This window comes from Hylobates moloch, unplaced genomic scaffold (genome assembly GCF_009828535.3).
Source record: "Hylobates moloch isolate HMO894 unplaced genomic scaffold, HMol_V3 SCAFFOLD_13, whole genome shotgun sequence".
In the NCBI taxonomy this organism is placed as follows: domain Eukaryota; kingdom Metazoa; phylum Chordata; class Mammalia; order Primates; family Hylobatidae; genus Hylobates; species Hylobates moloch.
Window position 1 is genome coordinate 32401227 of NW_026652288.1, and position 15857 is coordinate 32417083.

The 15857-nt window shown below is 40.3% G+C and overlaps 1 protein-coding gene across 3 annotated transcripts in view; it reads left to right on the forward strand.

Moving 5' to 3' along the window:
• TTC27 (tetratricopeptide repeat domain 27) overlaps positions 1–15857 on the forward strand; it is a 201509-nt gene that overhangs the window by 33285 nt on the left and 152367 nt on the right. For all 3 annotated transcript variants that reach the window (XM_032172645.2, XM_058426737.1, XM_032172646.2), the window contains exons 6-8: positions 6078–6242; positions 8384–8517; positions 13612–13724. In XM_032172645.2, the coding sequence (XP_032028536.1) occupies positions 6078–6242; positions 8384–8517; positions 13612–13724 (412 nt within the window). The remainder of the gene's footprint in view (positions 1–6077; positions 6243–8383; positions 8518–13611; positions 13725–15857) is intronic.

Here is a 15857-nt window from a genome sequence, read left to right on the forward strand (position 1 = left end):
GTGATAAATTCTCTGTTTCTGTTTGCTTGGAAATGTTCTTGTTTCCCTCCTTGAACTGTTGACTATATAAGATTCCAGGCAGCATTCTTTCTTTCTCTTTCTCTCTCTCTTTCCTTCTTTCTTTCTTTCTCTTTCTCTCTTTCTTTCTTTCTTTCTTTCTTTCTTTCTCTTTTTCTTTTCTTTCTTTCTTTCTTTCTTTCTTTCTTTCCTTCCTTCCTTCCTTCCTTCCTTCCTTCCTTCCTTCCTTCCTTCTTTCTTTTTTCCTTCCTTCCTTCCTTTCTTTTTCTTTCTTTCTTTCTTTCCTTCTTTCTTTTCTTTTCTTTTCTTTTCTCCTTCCTTCCTTCTTTCTCTTTCTTTTCTTTTCTTTTCTTTTCTTTTCTTTCTTTTCTTTCTTTCATCTCACTCTTGTTGTCCAGGCTAGAGTGGGAGTGCAGTGGCGCGATCTACGCTTACTGCAACCTCCGCCTCCTGGGTTCAACCAGTTCTTCCACCCTAGCCTCCCTAGTAGCTGGGGTTACAGGCCACCATGCTGGGCTAATTTTTGTGTTTTTAGTAGAGACAGGGTTACACTGTGTTGGCCAGGCTGGTCTTGAATTCCCGATCTCAGGCGTGAGCCACCACTCCCGGCCTATGTTTTTGGTTTCCTTGTTGGTGTTGAGAGATCAGTATTGGTCCAGTTGCTCTTCCTGTGTAACTAGTCCACCTGTTTTCTTTTGCTCTTCTTAAGATTTTTACTTGTATTTGTGGCTCTTTAGTTGGACTATGAAGTAGGTATGGATTTTTTTTCTTTTTTTAATTTTTTTTGTTTTCTTTTGAGACTGGATCTGGCTTTGTCACCCAGGCTGGAGTGCAGTGGTGTGATCTTGGCTCACTGCAACCTCCACCTCCTAGGCTCAAGTAATTCTCCCACCTCAGCCTCCTTGAGTGGCTGAGACTACAAGGTGTACACCACCATGCTCGGCTAATTTTTGTATTTTTAGTAGAAATGAGGTTTCACCGTGTTGGCCAGGCTGGTCTCAAACTCCTGAGCTCAGGTGACCCGCCCACCTCAGCCTCCCAGATTGCTAAGATTACAAGCGTGAGCCACCGCGCCCAAGCTCCCCTACTTTATTTATCCAACATTTGATCTCTGAACATATAAGATAATGCAGAGAAAGCACAGAAGTACAAGAATAAAGCCAATTATACTGATAGTACATACATATATACATATGTATAGATAGGTGAGCAGAAAAGTCGGTAGGTAGATAGGAGGGAAGATAGATACATACAACCAACTTTGGGCATTCGTGTGACTTATTTATGTATTCTTAGTACAGTTTAAATTTGATAGTAGACCTACCTGAACTATCACAACTTAGCCTTATTAAGTGCAGTAAATGTCCTTTCCGTGATACTTGAGAGAAGATTTTTAAGAACCTTGGCCAACCCTTATGTCCCTTGATGTTTGCATCCAGAACATTTTGGGAAGATTACTGTCATTGGCAGCCAAGCAAAACTGTGTCACTTGTGTACTAAGGTCATAGAAGGTTATTATATTTCTGAGAGTAATGACTAGACACTCAGGAATAATGGGCAGACAAAAGGAGAAGAACATTAAAAAAAAAAAAAAAAGAAGAAGCCGTCATCAAGAGCATTAAGTATTATTAGATCCAGCTTTTCCTGGGTTTGGTTTGCATGGATGAAATCTACTCAGGGATTTTCACAGTGAAGTTCACGTTAGAATGCCTGTGTGCCTTCTGAGGTGAGACATGTACATCTTGACTTACTCTCTTTGAGTCCAGAGAATCTCTTAAATGGACTGTAGAAAAACACTGTCTTTCCCTTTTTTTTTTTTTTTTTGAGACGGAGTCTCGCTCTGTCACCCAGGCTGGAGTGCAGTGGCGCGATCTTGGCTCACTGCAACCTCCACCTCCTGGGTTCACGCCATTCTGTCTCAGCCTCCCGAGCAGCTGGGACTACAGGCGCCCGCCACCATGCCCAGCTAATTTTTGTATTTTTAGCAGAGACGGGGTTTCACCGAAACACTTTCTTTTTCAGACCCATTTAAATTTCAGCTCACGTAAAGACAAAGGGGTATCTGTTTCTTAGCTGTAGGTGTTTCTCCCAGATTATAGGTGATAAAGTAGATTGGGCCTTTATAGCATCAGCTCTGCACCTTTATCTTTCCCCTGAAAACTTTTTCATACCCCTTTCCCCTACAAGCTTGGATTCACATCCTGGCATTGCCACTTAATGAGGTGACCAGTGAGTAAGCTGAGCTTAATTTTCTTTTCTTTTTTAAATTTAAATTAAAATTTTTTTTTTTTGAGATGGAGCTTCACTCTTTTTTTGCTCAGGCTGGATTGCAATGGCACTATCTTAGCTCACTGCAGCCTCCACCTTCGGGGTTCAAGTGATTCTGCAGCCTCAGCCTCCCAAGAAGCTGGCATTACAGGCGTGTGCCAGCACACCCAGCTAATTTTGTATTTTTGATAGAGACGGGGTTTCACTATGTTGGCCAGACTGGTGTCGATCTCCTGACCTCAGGTGATCCACCGCCTCCGCCTCCCAAAGTGCTGGGATTACAGACATGAGCCACTGCACCCGGCCCTATTTAAAATTTTTTTTTAGAGACTGCTCTGTTGCTTAGGCTGGAGTGCAGTGGTGTAATAATAGCTCACTGCAACCTCAACCTCCTGTGCTCAAGCGATCCTCCCACTTCAGCCTCTCCAGTATCTGGGACTACAGGAGCATATTACCATGCTTGGCTATTGTAGAGATGTGGTCATGCTATGTTGCCCAGTCTGGTCTTGAATTCCTGGCTTCAAGTGATCCTCTCACCTCAGCCTCCCCAAGTGCTGGAATTATAGGTGTAAGGCTCTGTGCCCAGCCTGAACTCAATTTTATAATGAATTAAGTGGAGATAATGTCAGCCTCCAATACATCATTGTGAGAATTAAATAACACAACATGTAAAATACCCATTGCTAGGCAGAGTTAGATATTCAGTAAAAATAACTTCTCTTTCAGCTTGAATGATGGAGAAACTGTCATCAGCCTTTGTGTTCCATTCATTCATTATGTATTCATTCTGGTAGGCTGTTTTGTGAAATGCTGGCTAACACATATTGGAAACATTTGTGAGAGATAGTTTGTCAGCGATATTATAGAAAGGAATTCTGTTTGGGGGATCAATTGGATAAGGGTGCCTGTTAGACATCCTTGTTACTTAGTGTATGTCAACTAGCCTGTCTTTATATGTAGTTAATTTTGACAGTCATTTTATGTCAGATGCTGTTTTACTAGGTTATTATCCTCCATTCTTTTCATCTTAGATATTTAGTGAAATAAATTAGAATCTGACTGCCAAGCCAATATTCACTTATTCCTTATTTGATGTTCATATTGTATTAGATATATGCATGTATATCTGTTTCCCCTTTTCTTTTATTTTTAGAGACAAGGTCTCAGTCTGTCACCTAGACCGGAGTGCAGTGGCGTGATCATAACTCACTGCAGCCTTGAACTTTTGGGTTCAAATGATCCTCCCGTCTCAGCCTCCTGAGTACCTGGAATTACAGGCATGCTCCACCATGCCTGACTAATATTTTTATTTTTTTGTTGAGAGGAGTCCACTCTGTGTTGCTCAGGCTTGTCTTGAACTCCTGGCTTCAAGCAATCTTTCCACCTAGGTCTTCTTAAGCACTTGGATTATAGCGTGAGCCACCATGCCCAGCCCCTTCGTTTCTTTTAAGGGAGAAATTCTACATTCTCTATGAAGAAAACTTGTAAACTGATATCCTCTTCATCAGATTTTCGGTGTTGCCTCTTTGTTTTTTCTTTTTTTTTTTTTAAGGATCTCATTGAAGTACAACTCTGTTTTTTCTTTATCTTACCAATTTAATATTTGGTTCTAACCAGTTTCTTCGATGTGTACATTTTCACACTATAAAAATATGTTTAACTGTTGTGCATTCATGGTACTTTGTATCAACACCTTATGTTGCCATGTTTTTAATTTTAATTTTATTATACTTTAAGTTCTGGGATACATGTGCAGAACGTGCAGGTTTAAGTAGGTATGCACGTGCCATGGTGGTTTGCTGCATCCATCAACCTATCATCTACATTAGGTATTTCTCCTAATGCTATCCCTCCCCTAGTGCCCCACCCGGCATGATGTTCTCCTCCCTGTGTCCATGTGTTCTCATTGTTCAACTCCTACTTATGAGTGAGAACATGCGGTGTTTGGTTTTCTGTCCTGTGTTAGTTTGCTGAGAATGATGGTTTCCAGCTTCATCCATGTCCCTGCAAAGGACATGAACCCATCCTTTTTTATAGCTGCATGGTATTCCATGGTATATATGTGCCACATTTTCTTTATCCAGTCTATCATTGATGGGCACTTGGGTTGACTCCAAGTCTTTGCTGTTGTGAACAGTGCTGCAGTAAACATATGTGTGCATGTGTTTTTATAGCAGAATGATTTATAATCCTTTGGGTATATACCCAGTAATGGGATTGCTGGGTCAAATGGTAATTCTGGTTCTAGATCCTTGAAGAATTGCCACACTGTCTTCCACAATGGTTGAACTAATTTACATTCCCACCAACAGTGTAAAAGTGTTCCTTCTTCTCCACATCTTCTCTTGCTTCTCTAGTTCTTTCAATTGTGATGTTAGGGTGTTGATTTTAGATCTTTCCTGCTTTCTCCTATGGGCATTTAGTGTTATAAATTTCTCTCTAAACACTTCTTTAGCTGTGTCCCAGAGATTCTTTGCTTACACTGTGTGGGGAAAACCACCTACTGAAGCTTCACTAATGGTGGACGCCCCTGTCCCCACCAAGCTCGAGTGTCCCAGGTTGACCAGACTGCTGTGCTGGCAGTGAGAATTTCAAGCCAGTGGATCATAGTTTGCTGGGCTTCCTGGGGGTGGGATCAGCTGAGCTAGACCACTTGGTTCCCTGGCTTCAGGCCCCTTTCCAGGGGAGTGAATGGTTCTCTCTTGCTGGCATTCCAGGAGCCATTGGGGTATGAAAAAGAACTTCTGCAGCTAGCTTTGTGTCTGCCCAAATGGCTGCCCAGTTTTGTGCTTGAAACCCAGGGCCCTGGTGGTGTAGGCACCCGAGGGAATCTCCTGGCCTGCAGGTTGCGAAGACGGGAAAAGCTTCGTATCTCGGTCAGAATGCACCATTTCTCATGGCACAGTCCCTCAGGACTTCCCTTGGCTAGGGGAGGGAGTTCCATGACCCCTTGTGCTTCCCTCACCCTGCTTTGGCCCGCCCTCCATGGGCTACACCCACTGTCTAACCAGTCCCAGTGAGATAAGCCTGTTACCTCAGTTGGAAATGCAGAAATCATCCACCTTCTGCCTTGATTTTGCTGGGAGCTGGAGACCGGAGCTGTTCCTATTGGCCATCTTGACAGCCACTTCCCATTTACTTATGTATGTATGTATGTATGTATGTATGTATGTATGTATGTATGTATTTGAAGACGGGTTCTTGCTCTGTCACTCAGGCTGGAGTGCAGTGGTGCAATCTCAGCTCACTGCAATCTCTGCCTCCCGGGTTCAAGCGATTCTCCTGCCTCAGCCTCCTTAGTAGCTGGGACTACAGGCTCATGCCACCATGCCCGGCTAATTTTTGTATCTTTAGTAGAGATGGGGTTTCACCATGTTGGTCAGGCTGGTCTCGAACTCCTGACCTCGTGATCCACCCGCCTCGGCCTCGCAAAGTACCCGGATTACAGGTGTGAGCCACTGCGCCCGTCCCCCCACTATTTTTTTTTTTTTGGCGTGGTTAAGACAAACCCGCTGAAAAAGAGCAAGGTTATGAATTATCTCTCCCAGGATTGTGTGGAATAAAAGAGATAATGTACATAATGTCCTTAGCTCATGTCTGGAGCATATAAGTGCTCAGATAATGCTGGCTGGTAACTATTAGTGTTACTGTATTCCTCAGGTCTTATGTTTAAAATTATTTAACAACAGAGACTATGTACTATATACTTTATGTATTATAGACTCTATTTAACACATTAATATATTTTTCTTCTCATCATAATTTTTAATGTTTTATCTTTTCTCTTGCAGTGATGAAACTACAGAATCTGTTTGTAGATGATTCAGGTCGATATTTGGCTATTCAATTCCATCTGGAATGTGCATATGTGTTTTTATATTATTATGAGTACAGAAAAGCAAAAGATCAGTTGGATATTGCTAAGGACATCAGCCAATTGCAAATTGATTTGACAGGTAAGACTTATTTTTTGTGGATAATTGATTTTATTTTTATGATAAAACTATATACATTGGCAGTTTGTATTGTATGTTGGTATTCGATTTTCTATATCCTATTTGTTTTACAAAAGTAGACTTTAAAGGTTTTATTTACAAATTTATAGTTTATAACAAATTTGAAATGATATATTTTCCTTATTTCTAGAGTTTTCCATTTATTGCGCTGATCTGTTTAGACGTGTTAGTAATAGATAGCAGCCAGGCAGTACACAAACACACTTTTGAGCCTTTTGGGGGATGGGCCCATAGGGGCGTTTCCTGACCAAGTTTGGCCTCTCTGCATTGCCCTTTCTTGTAAATACCCACCTATTCCTTCCATCTTCCTTTTTTTTTTTTTTTTGAGACTGAGTCTTGCTCTGTAGCCCAGGCTGGAGTGCAGTGGCGTGATCTTGGCTCACTGCAACCTTCGCCTCCTGGGTTCAAGCAATTCTCCTGCCTGAGCCTCCCTAGTAGCTAGGGTTACAGGTGCCCACCACCACGCCTGGCTAATTTTTTGTGTGTGTGTGTTTTTAGCAGAGATATGGTTTCACCATGTTGGCCAGGCTGGTTTTGAACTCCTGACCTCAAGTGATCTGCCCGCCTTGGCCTCCCAAAGTGCTGGGATTACAGGTGTGAGCCACCATGCCCGGCCCACATTCTGTGCTTCTTATAGAGCTAGTTCTATCAGTAAAATCCTTCCAATATATTATGAATAAATATGATTTTGTGGGCTTGTCTTGGATCTTAGCTACCTTTTGTTACATTGAGTGTGTGGGCAAAATTGTTTAATATCCAGCTTATAACTTGGAACAATGGCCATGTGTAAGTTGTCTGTATATGAAAATATATGTAATGTATCTTGTGAGGTTAGTTTCAGAAGTTATGTTTTTAAATATTTTGATTCTAAGAGGCTTTTTTGGGACTATTGATGGCATAATACTTAATTGTTGGTATATTTACTAGCTAGTTCTTCATATTTTGTTTTCTAAGTTAGAGTTGAGGAACTTAGAAATACAGATGTGGTGTTCACAAATATGAGAATCAGGTTATTCTTTTTTTCCACTCATCTATAGCCTTCCTATAAAAAATAAGCTGTGGCCATGTGCCGTGACTCACACCTGTAATCCCAGCACTTTGGGAGGCTGAGGTGGGCAGATCATGAGGTCAGGAGATCGAGACCATCCTGGCCAACATGGCAAAACCCCGTCTCACTAAAAATACAAAAATTAGCTGGGCGTGGTGGTGCGTGTCTGTAATCCCAGCTACTCGGGAGGCTGAGGCAGGAGATTCGCTTGAACCAGGGAGTCGAAGGTTGCAGTGAGCCGAGATCACACCACTGCGCTACAGCCTGGCAACAGAGCAGGACTCCATCTCATAAACAAATAAAATAAAATAAAAAAGTAAGCTGTATCAAACAATTTCAGTGGCTATCTTCAGCATAACATATTTAAAAGGTTAATGTATAGCTTAGAGCCAGACTCATAACAGGATAAAATCCAGACTTCCTAGACTGGTCTTTATAATCAAGGATCTTTGTAATCTGACCTTGTCCAGAGAGTAGATGTTGGAACTTTTGCTTCTCTTAAAGTGGTTTGAAAACAGCTATTCTGCAGCAAGTTATTTCAGAGACATAATGAAAAAATTTTGGTCTTACATGAAGTAAGATAGTGTAATAAACTGTTGATTTAGAACCAAAAGATCCTGGCTTTAAGCTCTGGTTCTGATGCTGAGAAGCCCTGTGATCGTGAACAAATGACTGTATTCTTTACAACTTTTGTTTTTGTCATCTGTGAAAAAGAGATAATAATAGTTCCTCTACCTACAACACTCAATGTGTTACTTTTTTTTTTTTTTTTTTTAAAGGGTGGTAGTTTGATGCAAAAATTAGTATGTGGACTCTAGTGGCAGAAATCCTGGGTTTGAGTCCTGGTACCAGAGCTTATTGGCTTTCTAATTTTATAAGTCATTTAAAACCTGAGGCTGGGCCTCAGGACTTTCTTATGTGAAATGGAGAAAATACCTTGTAAACTCTAAAGCACTCTGAAAATATTACTCTTCATGATTGTACAGTAGATCTCATGGGTAAGTCAGTAGATATAATTTTATTGTTTTTTCAGGTGCTTTGGGAAAAAGAACACGGTTCCAGGAAAATTATGTGGCACAACTGATTCTAGATGTAAGAAGGGAAGGGGATGTCCTTTCAAATTGTGAATTCACTCCAGCACCCACTCCTCAGGAACATTTAACCAAGGCAAGTAGGACGGCAAGTTATTAAATTTAATTAACACCCGAGTCTAACAATTTCGATAGGTGAGTACCATAGAAACACTGAATGGGTTGGGGACAGACTTCATTTTATTCTTTCTTTTGCCTTTTAAAGGTTGCTGAGTCAGGGAGAACTGGTGTTTAAACCTTTTTTTTTCCTAACCTGTATGTAGAGATAAATACTGCTTTTCTTCTAGGATTCAATAACTATGAATTAATAATGCAGTTAGTTATGTATTGCCCCTCTTGAAGAAATACAAAAGACAGACTGGGTGTAGACCAGTTTTTCTATCTGCCATCATATTTGTTTCCTTATGTTTGTCTTCTCTTGGAATCTCTTAGGCTTTTTCTAAATATATAAACAGATTATCAGAATTCCTTTTCACTAGTTTTGTGATCGGCCTTTTGTTTCTCTGTCATTATTGGGGGGTGGTTGCCTTAGTATGTTTATTTGACATGTCTAATGAATTCTCTTCTTTAGTTTGAATTATGACTCTTGGTCAGTTTACCTAATTATAGTCCACTCCAGCTGCTTCCATGAAACCCTTTAGTATTTATGCATGTGTTTTCTGATCCCAGAAACCCCCAACTACTTTTTTTTTTTTTTTTTTTTTTTTTTTGAGATGGAGTCTCACTCTATTGCCCAGGCTGGAGTGTAGTGGCACGATCTCAGCTCAATGCAACCTCCACCTCCCGGGTTCAAGCAATTCTCCTGCCTCAGCCTCCCGAGTAGCTGGGATTACAGGCATGCACCACCATGCCTGGCTAATTTTGTATTTTTAGTAGAGACAGGGTTTCTCCACTTTGGCCAAGGTGGGTGCACGAGGTCAGGAGATGAGACCATCCTGGCTAACATGGTGAAACCCCGTCTCTATTAAAAATACAAAAAAAAATTAACCTGGCGTGGTGGCGGGTGCCTGTAGTCCCTCCCAGCTACTCAGGAAGCTGAGGCGGGAGAATGGCGTGAATCTGGGAGGCGGAGCTTGCAGTGAGCCGAGATCATGCCACTGCACTCCAGCCTGGGCGATAGAGCAAGACTCCTCAAAAAAAAGAAAATAAACAAAAAAACAAAATTAGCCGGTTGTGGTGGTGCGTGCCTGTAATCCCAGCTACTTGGTAGGTTGAGGCAGGTGAATTGCTTGAACCCAGGAGGTGGACGTTGCAATGAGCAATGAGTGCAATTGCATCATTGAACTCCAGCCTGGGCAACAAGATCAAAACTCCCTTTGAAAAAAGAAAAAAAGAAAAAAAATTATCTCCTGGTGATAAATAGGATATGATGAGTATTATGAGAAATGTATGAAAATGATGTACAATTTAATACAGAATTTAATCTTTTTTTTTGCTTGTTCTTTCTTTTCTTTTCCTTTTTCTTTTCTTTTCTTTTTTCTTTTCTTTCTTTCATTTTTAAATGGAGATGAGGTCTCACTGTATTGCCCAGGTTTGTTTCAAACTCCTGGGCTCAAGCAATCTTCTTGCCTCAACCTCCCAAAGTGCTGGGATTAACCATGTAACACATGTTACAGGGTTAATGTGGTTAACATTTTTAACATATTACATATGACTATCAGAAATTTTTTCAGAATTATTTTATTTTATTTAAAAAATTTTGGCTGGGCGTGGTGGCTCATGCCTGTAATCCCAGCACTTTGGGAGGCCGAGGTGGGTGGATCACAAGGTCAGGAGATTGAGACCATCCTGGCTAACACAGTGAAACCCCGTCTCTACTAAAAATACAAAGTATTGGGAGTGGTGGCAGGTGCCTGTAGTCCCAGCTACTCAGGAGGCTGTGGCAGGAGAATGGCGTGAACCTGGGAGGCGGAGCTTGCAGTGAGCCGAGATCGTGCCATTGCACTCCAGGCTGGGCGACAGAGTGAGACTCCATCTCAAAAAAATAAATAAATAAATAAATAAATAAATAAATAAATAAATAAAATTTTACCTGTTTATCTATTTAGAGACCAGGTTATGAGACTGGCTAATTTTTGTATTTTTGGTAGAGATGGGGTTTCACCATGTTGCCCAGGCTGGTCTCAAACTTCTAGGCTCAAGCCATCCACTTGCCTCAGCCTCCCAAAACTGTTGGGATTATAGGCATGAGCCACTGCATTGGCCAGAATTTAATCTTTTGTATGTGAAATAAAATACATTCAGATAATCTTATGGTCTTTGTTGATTACTACCTGAAGATGGAGAGTACAAGTTTTATGCTGTAGGTATGGATTAGATAGAAGCATAGCTTTATTCTAATGGGTAGAAGAGAATTGTTTGTTAAGTTGGTTATATATCATATTACCTTGTGTCAGACACATTATTAGATTGTAATATACACTGTCTGTTTAATAACCATTTTTCAGGAAAAGGAAAGGAACACTACTATACCATTTATAGTGATTATAAAATATATCCTGATTGGAAATGTTACAACATGGCCTGGTGTGGTGGCTCATGCCTGTAGTCCCAGCACTTTGGGAGGCCGAGGGGGGAGGATCACTTGAGGTCAGGAGTTCGAGACCAACCTGGCCAACATGCCGAAACCCCATCTCTACTAAAAATAGAAAAGATTATCCGGGCATGGTGGTGTGTGCCTGTAATTCCAGCTACTTGGGAGGGTGAGACAGGAGAATCGCTTGAACCCAAGAGGTGGAGGTTGCAGTGAGCCGAGATCACACCACTGCACTCCAGCCTGGGTGACTGAGACTTTTCTCAAAAAAAAAAAAAAAAAAAAAGAAATGTTACAATGTGAAAATATGTATTTTAATTCATTTTATTTTTTATTTTTTTTGAGATGGTGTGTCATTCTGTAGCCTGCCTTAGCCTCCAAGTAGCTGAGACTACAGCCACGTGCCACTACGCCCAGATAATTGTTGTATTTTTAGTAGAGACGGGGCTTCACCATGCTGGCCAGGCTGGTCTTGAACTCCTGATGTCGGGTGATCCTCCCGCCTCAGCCTCTCAAAGTGCTGGGATTACAGGCATGAGCCACCGCACCTGGCTTCTGTCTAGCTTCATTTGGCTCCTAACGTCTTCCTTTCTTTTTTGTTGAATTAGAAAAAAATTTAACCCAAGATTATGGAGGAATAATTTATATAAAATATACCTATTTTAAATTACGCTTTGTTGAGATTTAACAGTTAGATGCATGTAACCACCACCATAATGAAAAAAAGTTTCTCTGAAGAGTGCCGTCATAGTTCTTTGCAGTCAGTTGCTGTCATAGATTAGATCTGTCTTTTCTAGAATTTCCGATAAATGGAATCATACAGTATGTAATCTTTTGGTCTAGCTTAATGGTTTCAAGATTCATCCATGTTGAAATACCAATATGAACTGTTGGTGGACATTTAAGTTGTTTCTAGCAGCTATTACTAATAAACCTGCCTAGAAAATATGTATGTAAGTCTTTGTGTGAACATAAGCGTTTATTTTTTTTTCTCTTCTTTTTTTATTTTTGAAATGGAATCTCACTCTATTGCCCAGGCTGGAGTGCAGTGGCACGATCTCAGCTTACTGCAACCTCCACCTCTCGGGTTCAAGTGATTCTCCTGCCTCAGCCTCCCAAGTAGCTGGGAGTACAGGTATGAGCCACCATGCCTGGCTAATTTTTGTATTTTTGGTAGAGACGGGGTTTTTGCCATGTTTGTCAGGCTGGTCTCGAACTCCTGACCTCAAGTGATCCACCCACCTTGGCCTCCTAAAGCGCTAGGATTACAGGTGTGAGCCACCATGCCTGGCCTCTTTTGCCCATTTTTCATTTGAGTTGTTTGTCTTATTGAGTTCTAAGAGTTCTTCATATTCTGGATGCAAGTCCCTTTTCAGATATATGTTTTGTCAGTATATTTGGATCCAGAGCTTGACTTTTTGTTTTCTTAACAATGTTTTCAGAGAACAGAAGTTTTTAATTTGATGAAGTCCAATTTATGAAGTTTTTCTCTTATAATTCATACTTTTTGTGTCCTAATTAAGGACTGACTGCCTTTCCATCTCAAGGTTACAAAGATTTTTTTTAAAATGTTTTCTTCTATAAATTTTTTTAGTTTTAGCTTGTGTATTAAGGTCTGTGATTAGTTTTGATTTAATTTTTGTGTATGATTGAGGTAAACAGGAAGGACCATTTTTTTTTCCAAATGGATATCCAGTTGTTCTGACATCATTTACTTATTTTTTGGAGAGACAGGGTCTTGCTGTGTTGCTCAGGCTGATCTCAAACTCCTGGCCTCAAGCTTCCTCCCACCTTGGCCTCCCAAAGTTCTCTAATATCATTTATTGAAAGGCTTTACCTGTTGAACCACCTAGGTAGCTTTATTGAAAATCAATCCATCATATATGCATGGGTCTAAAATTTTGGACTGTATTCTGTTCCATTCACTTCATGTGTCTGTCTTTATGTCAGTACTATACTGTCTGGGCTTTATAGTAATTCTTGAAATCAAGTACTTCCTTATATTTTATTCTTTTAAAAATTGTTTTGGTTATTGTTGATCGTTTGCATTTCCATATAAATTTTAGAATGAGCTTGTCACAGTTTGGCATTTCCATCATTGATAACAAGCTATTTGTGAGAAATTTCTCAACTGATCACACTATATTGCTGAGACACAGAGTTGGGAAGTTGATGTTTTTGATTAGAATTTAGAGGCAGAATAGAAAGATCCAGTTTTGAATCCTGATGCTGTCACATACTTTGAGTGTGATCTTGGATGAGCTTCAAGTATCTGATTCTTTGCTTTTTCATCAATAAATAGGGATAAAAATGTCTATTGTCTATGATTATTGTGAGGATGAATTTGAAAAATGTAAAATTATCTGCAGAGGGGCTTTTGCATAATTGGCTCAATCAATGATAGCTGTTATTCCCTATTATTGTCATTGTTAGTGCATTCTTGAGGTATAGATGGCACATCTTTCATTTCTGGAAGGTAAATTGTTTCCAAATATGTGTTTCACAAGAAACAGCCTATTGACCATATGTCAAACAGGTAAGTTAACTTTATCCTTTCTAGCAATCTATTACATGCCATTCTGGTGAATGAATAAAATTTAATTTTTGGCCTAAGTATTTTCTTTTGTATTCTACTAGAATCTTGAGCTCAATGATGACACCATTCTGAATGACATAAAGTTAGCAGATTGTGAACAGTTCCAGATGCCGGATCTGTGTGCTGAAGAGCTTGCTATTATCCTTGGAATCTGGTAAGTTAATGACTGACTTGGCTGCTTTGAACACTTTGCATATTGATTCTCTTATGTGTGGAGAATCTTTATTCAAGGAGGTTCCAAGAGTTCTGGATGAATAGGGAATTTTGTAGTGCTTATGAAGGTCAAGAGGAAATACTTGGAGAGCCAATTAAAGGGTTAGACATTACGAATCTCCAATGAGTTGGTATATGTATTCTTCTGTTTCCTTTATAAGCACAATTTCTTTGGTTAGCTTTAGCTAGGAATAGATTATTAATACAATATTAAAGACAAATGAGAATGACTTTTGAGATTTGAGTATATTTACATTTCAAGGATAGGATTATTTTTTAATACTGTAGAACCTTATCTGTGGTGGAAATAGTTTTTCATTTTTTTCTGATTAGAAATAATTTCAAATTTGTGAAAAATGTTTAAGGGCAGGGCAATACAAATAGCTTTTAAGTTTCCAACATGATACTGTATCATTCCTGAATAATTTAGTGTATATTTCCAACAAATAATGTTATTTTTGTACATAGTCACGATACAGCTATCAAAATTAGAAAATTAACATTCGTACTTTGCTATCATTTAATTCTCAGACCCCATTCAAATTTTGCTAGTTGTCCAGATACTCTGTTTTAGAAAAGATCCAGTCTAGAATATATGTGTCACATTTAGTTGTCATGTCTCTTTAGTCTTTATCAGTCTGGAATAGTTCCTCGTTTTTGCTTGACTTGCATGATCTTGACACTTGAAATTTACAAGTCCATTACTTTTAGACTTTCCTTCAATTTGAGTTTGATTTTTTTTTTTAGTAGCTGGATTCACCTTATGCATTTTTTTTTTTTTTTCCTGAGACAGAGTTTTGCTATTGTTGGCTAGGCTGGAGTACAATGGCACAATCTCGGCTCATTGCAACCTCCGCTCCACGGGCTCAAGCGATTCTCTTGCCTCAGCCTCCTGAGTAGCTGGGATTACAGGTGCGCACCACCATGCCCGGCTAATTTTTTTGTATTTTTAGTAGAAATGGGATTTCGCCGTGTTTTCCAGGCTGGTCTCAAACTTCTGACCTCAGCTGATCCGCCCGCCTCGGCCTCCCAGAGTGCTGGGATTACAGGCATGAGCCACCGCACCCGGCCACCTTATGCGTTTTTAGCTGGGATGTCAGAGAAATGAAGTTTTGTTATTCTCATTGCATCCTAGCAGGTAGAATATGATTTGGGTTTGCCCCACTACTGGTGATGTTAACTTGGATCACATGATTAAAGTGGTGTTTGCTGGGCTTCTCCAAAGTTATTCTTTTCTTTTGTAATTAACATTTTATTGACCAGGTGCGGTGTCTTATGCCTTTAATGCCAGCACTTTGGGAGGCTGAAGCGGGTGGATCACCCAAGGTCAGGAGTTTGAGACCAGCCTGGCCAACATGGTGAAATCCCATCTCTACTAAAAATACAAAAATTAGCCGGGTGTGGTGGCAGGTGCCTGTAATCCCAGCTACTCGGGAGCCTGAGGCAGGAGAATCGCTTGAACCTGTGGGGCGGAGATTGCAGTGAGCTGAGATCCCGCCACTGCACTCCACCTGGGTGACAGAGTGAAACTCTGTCTCAAAAAAAAAAAAAAAAAATTCTTTGAAAAGTAATTTTAAACTAAATGAATATCCCATTTGTCATCAAGAGATTTATTAATGTTCAAAATAGAATCCCTCACAAAGCTATAATATTGATACCAATTAAATTAGTAATAGGCAACTTATGAAAGGGAGCATTTGAAAAAATCTTGTTCTTTTTTTTTTTTTTTTTTGAGACACAGTCTTGCACTGTCGCCCAGGCTGGAGTGCAGTGGCACAATCTCGACTCACTGCAACCTCCGCCTCCCGAGTTCAAGCAATTCTCCTGCCTCAGCCTCCCAAGTAGCTAGGATTACAGGCGTGTGCCACCACACCTGGCTAATTTTTGTATTTTTAGTAGAGACGGGGTTTCACCATGTTGACCAGGCTGGTCTTGAACTCCTGACCTCAGGTGATCCACCCGCCTCAGCCTCCCAAAGTGCTAGGATTACGGGTGTGAGCCACCGTGCCTGGCCACAATCTTATTCTTTTAATTCAGTAGAACTCACCCTTTAGTGTTCACCTCATAGCGTTTT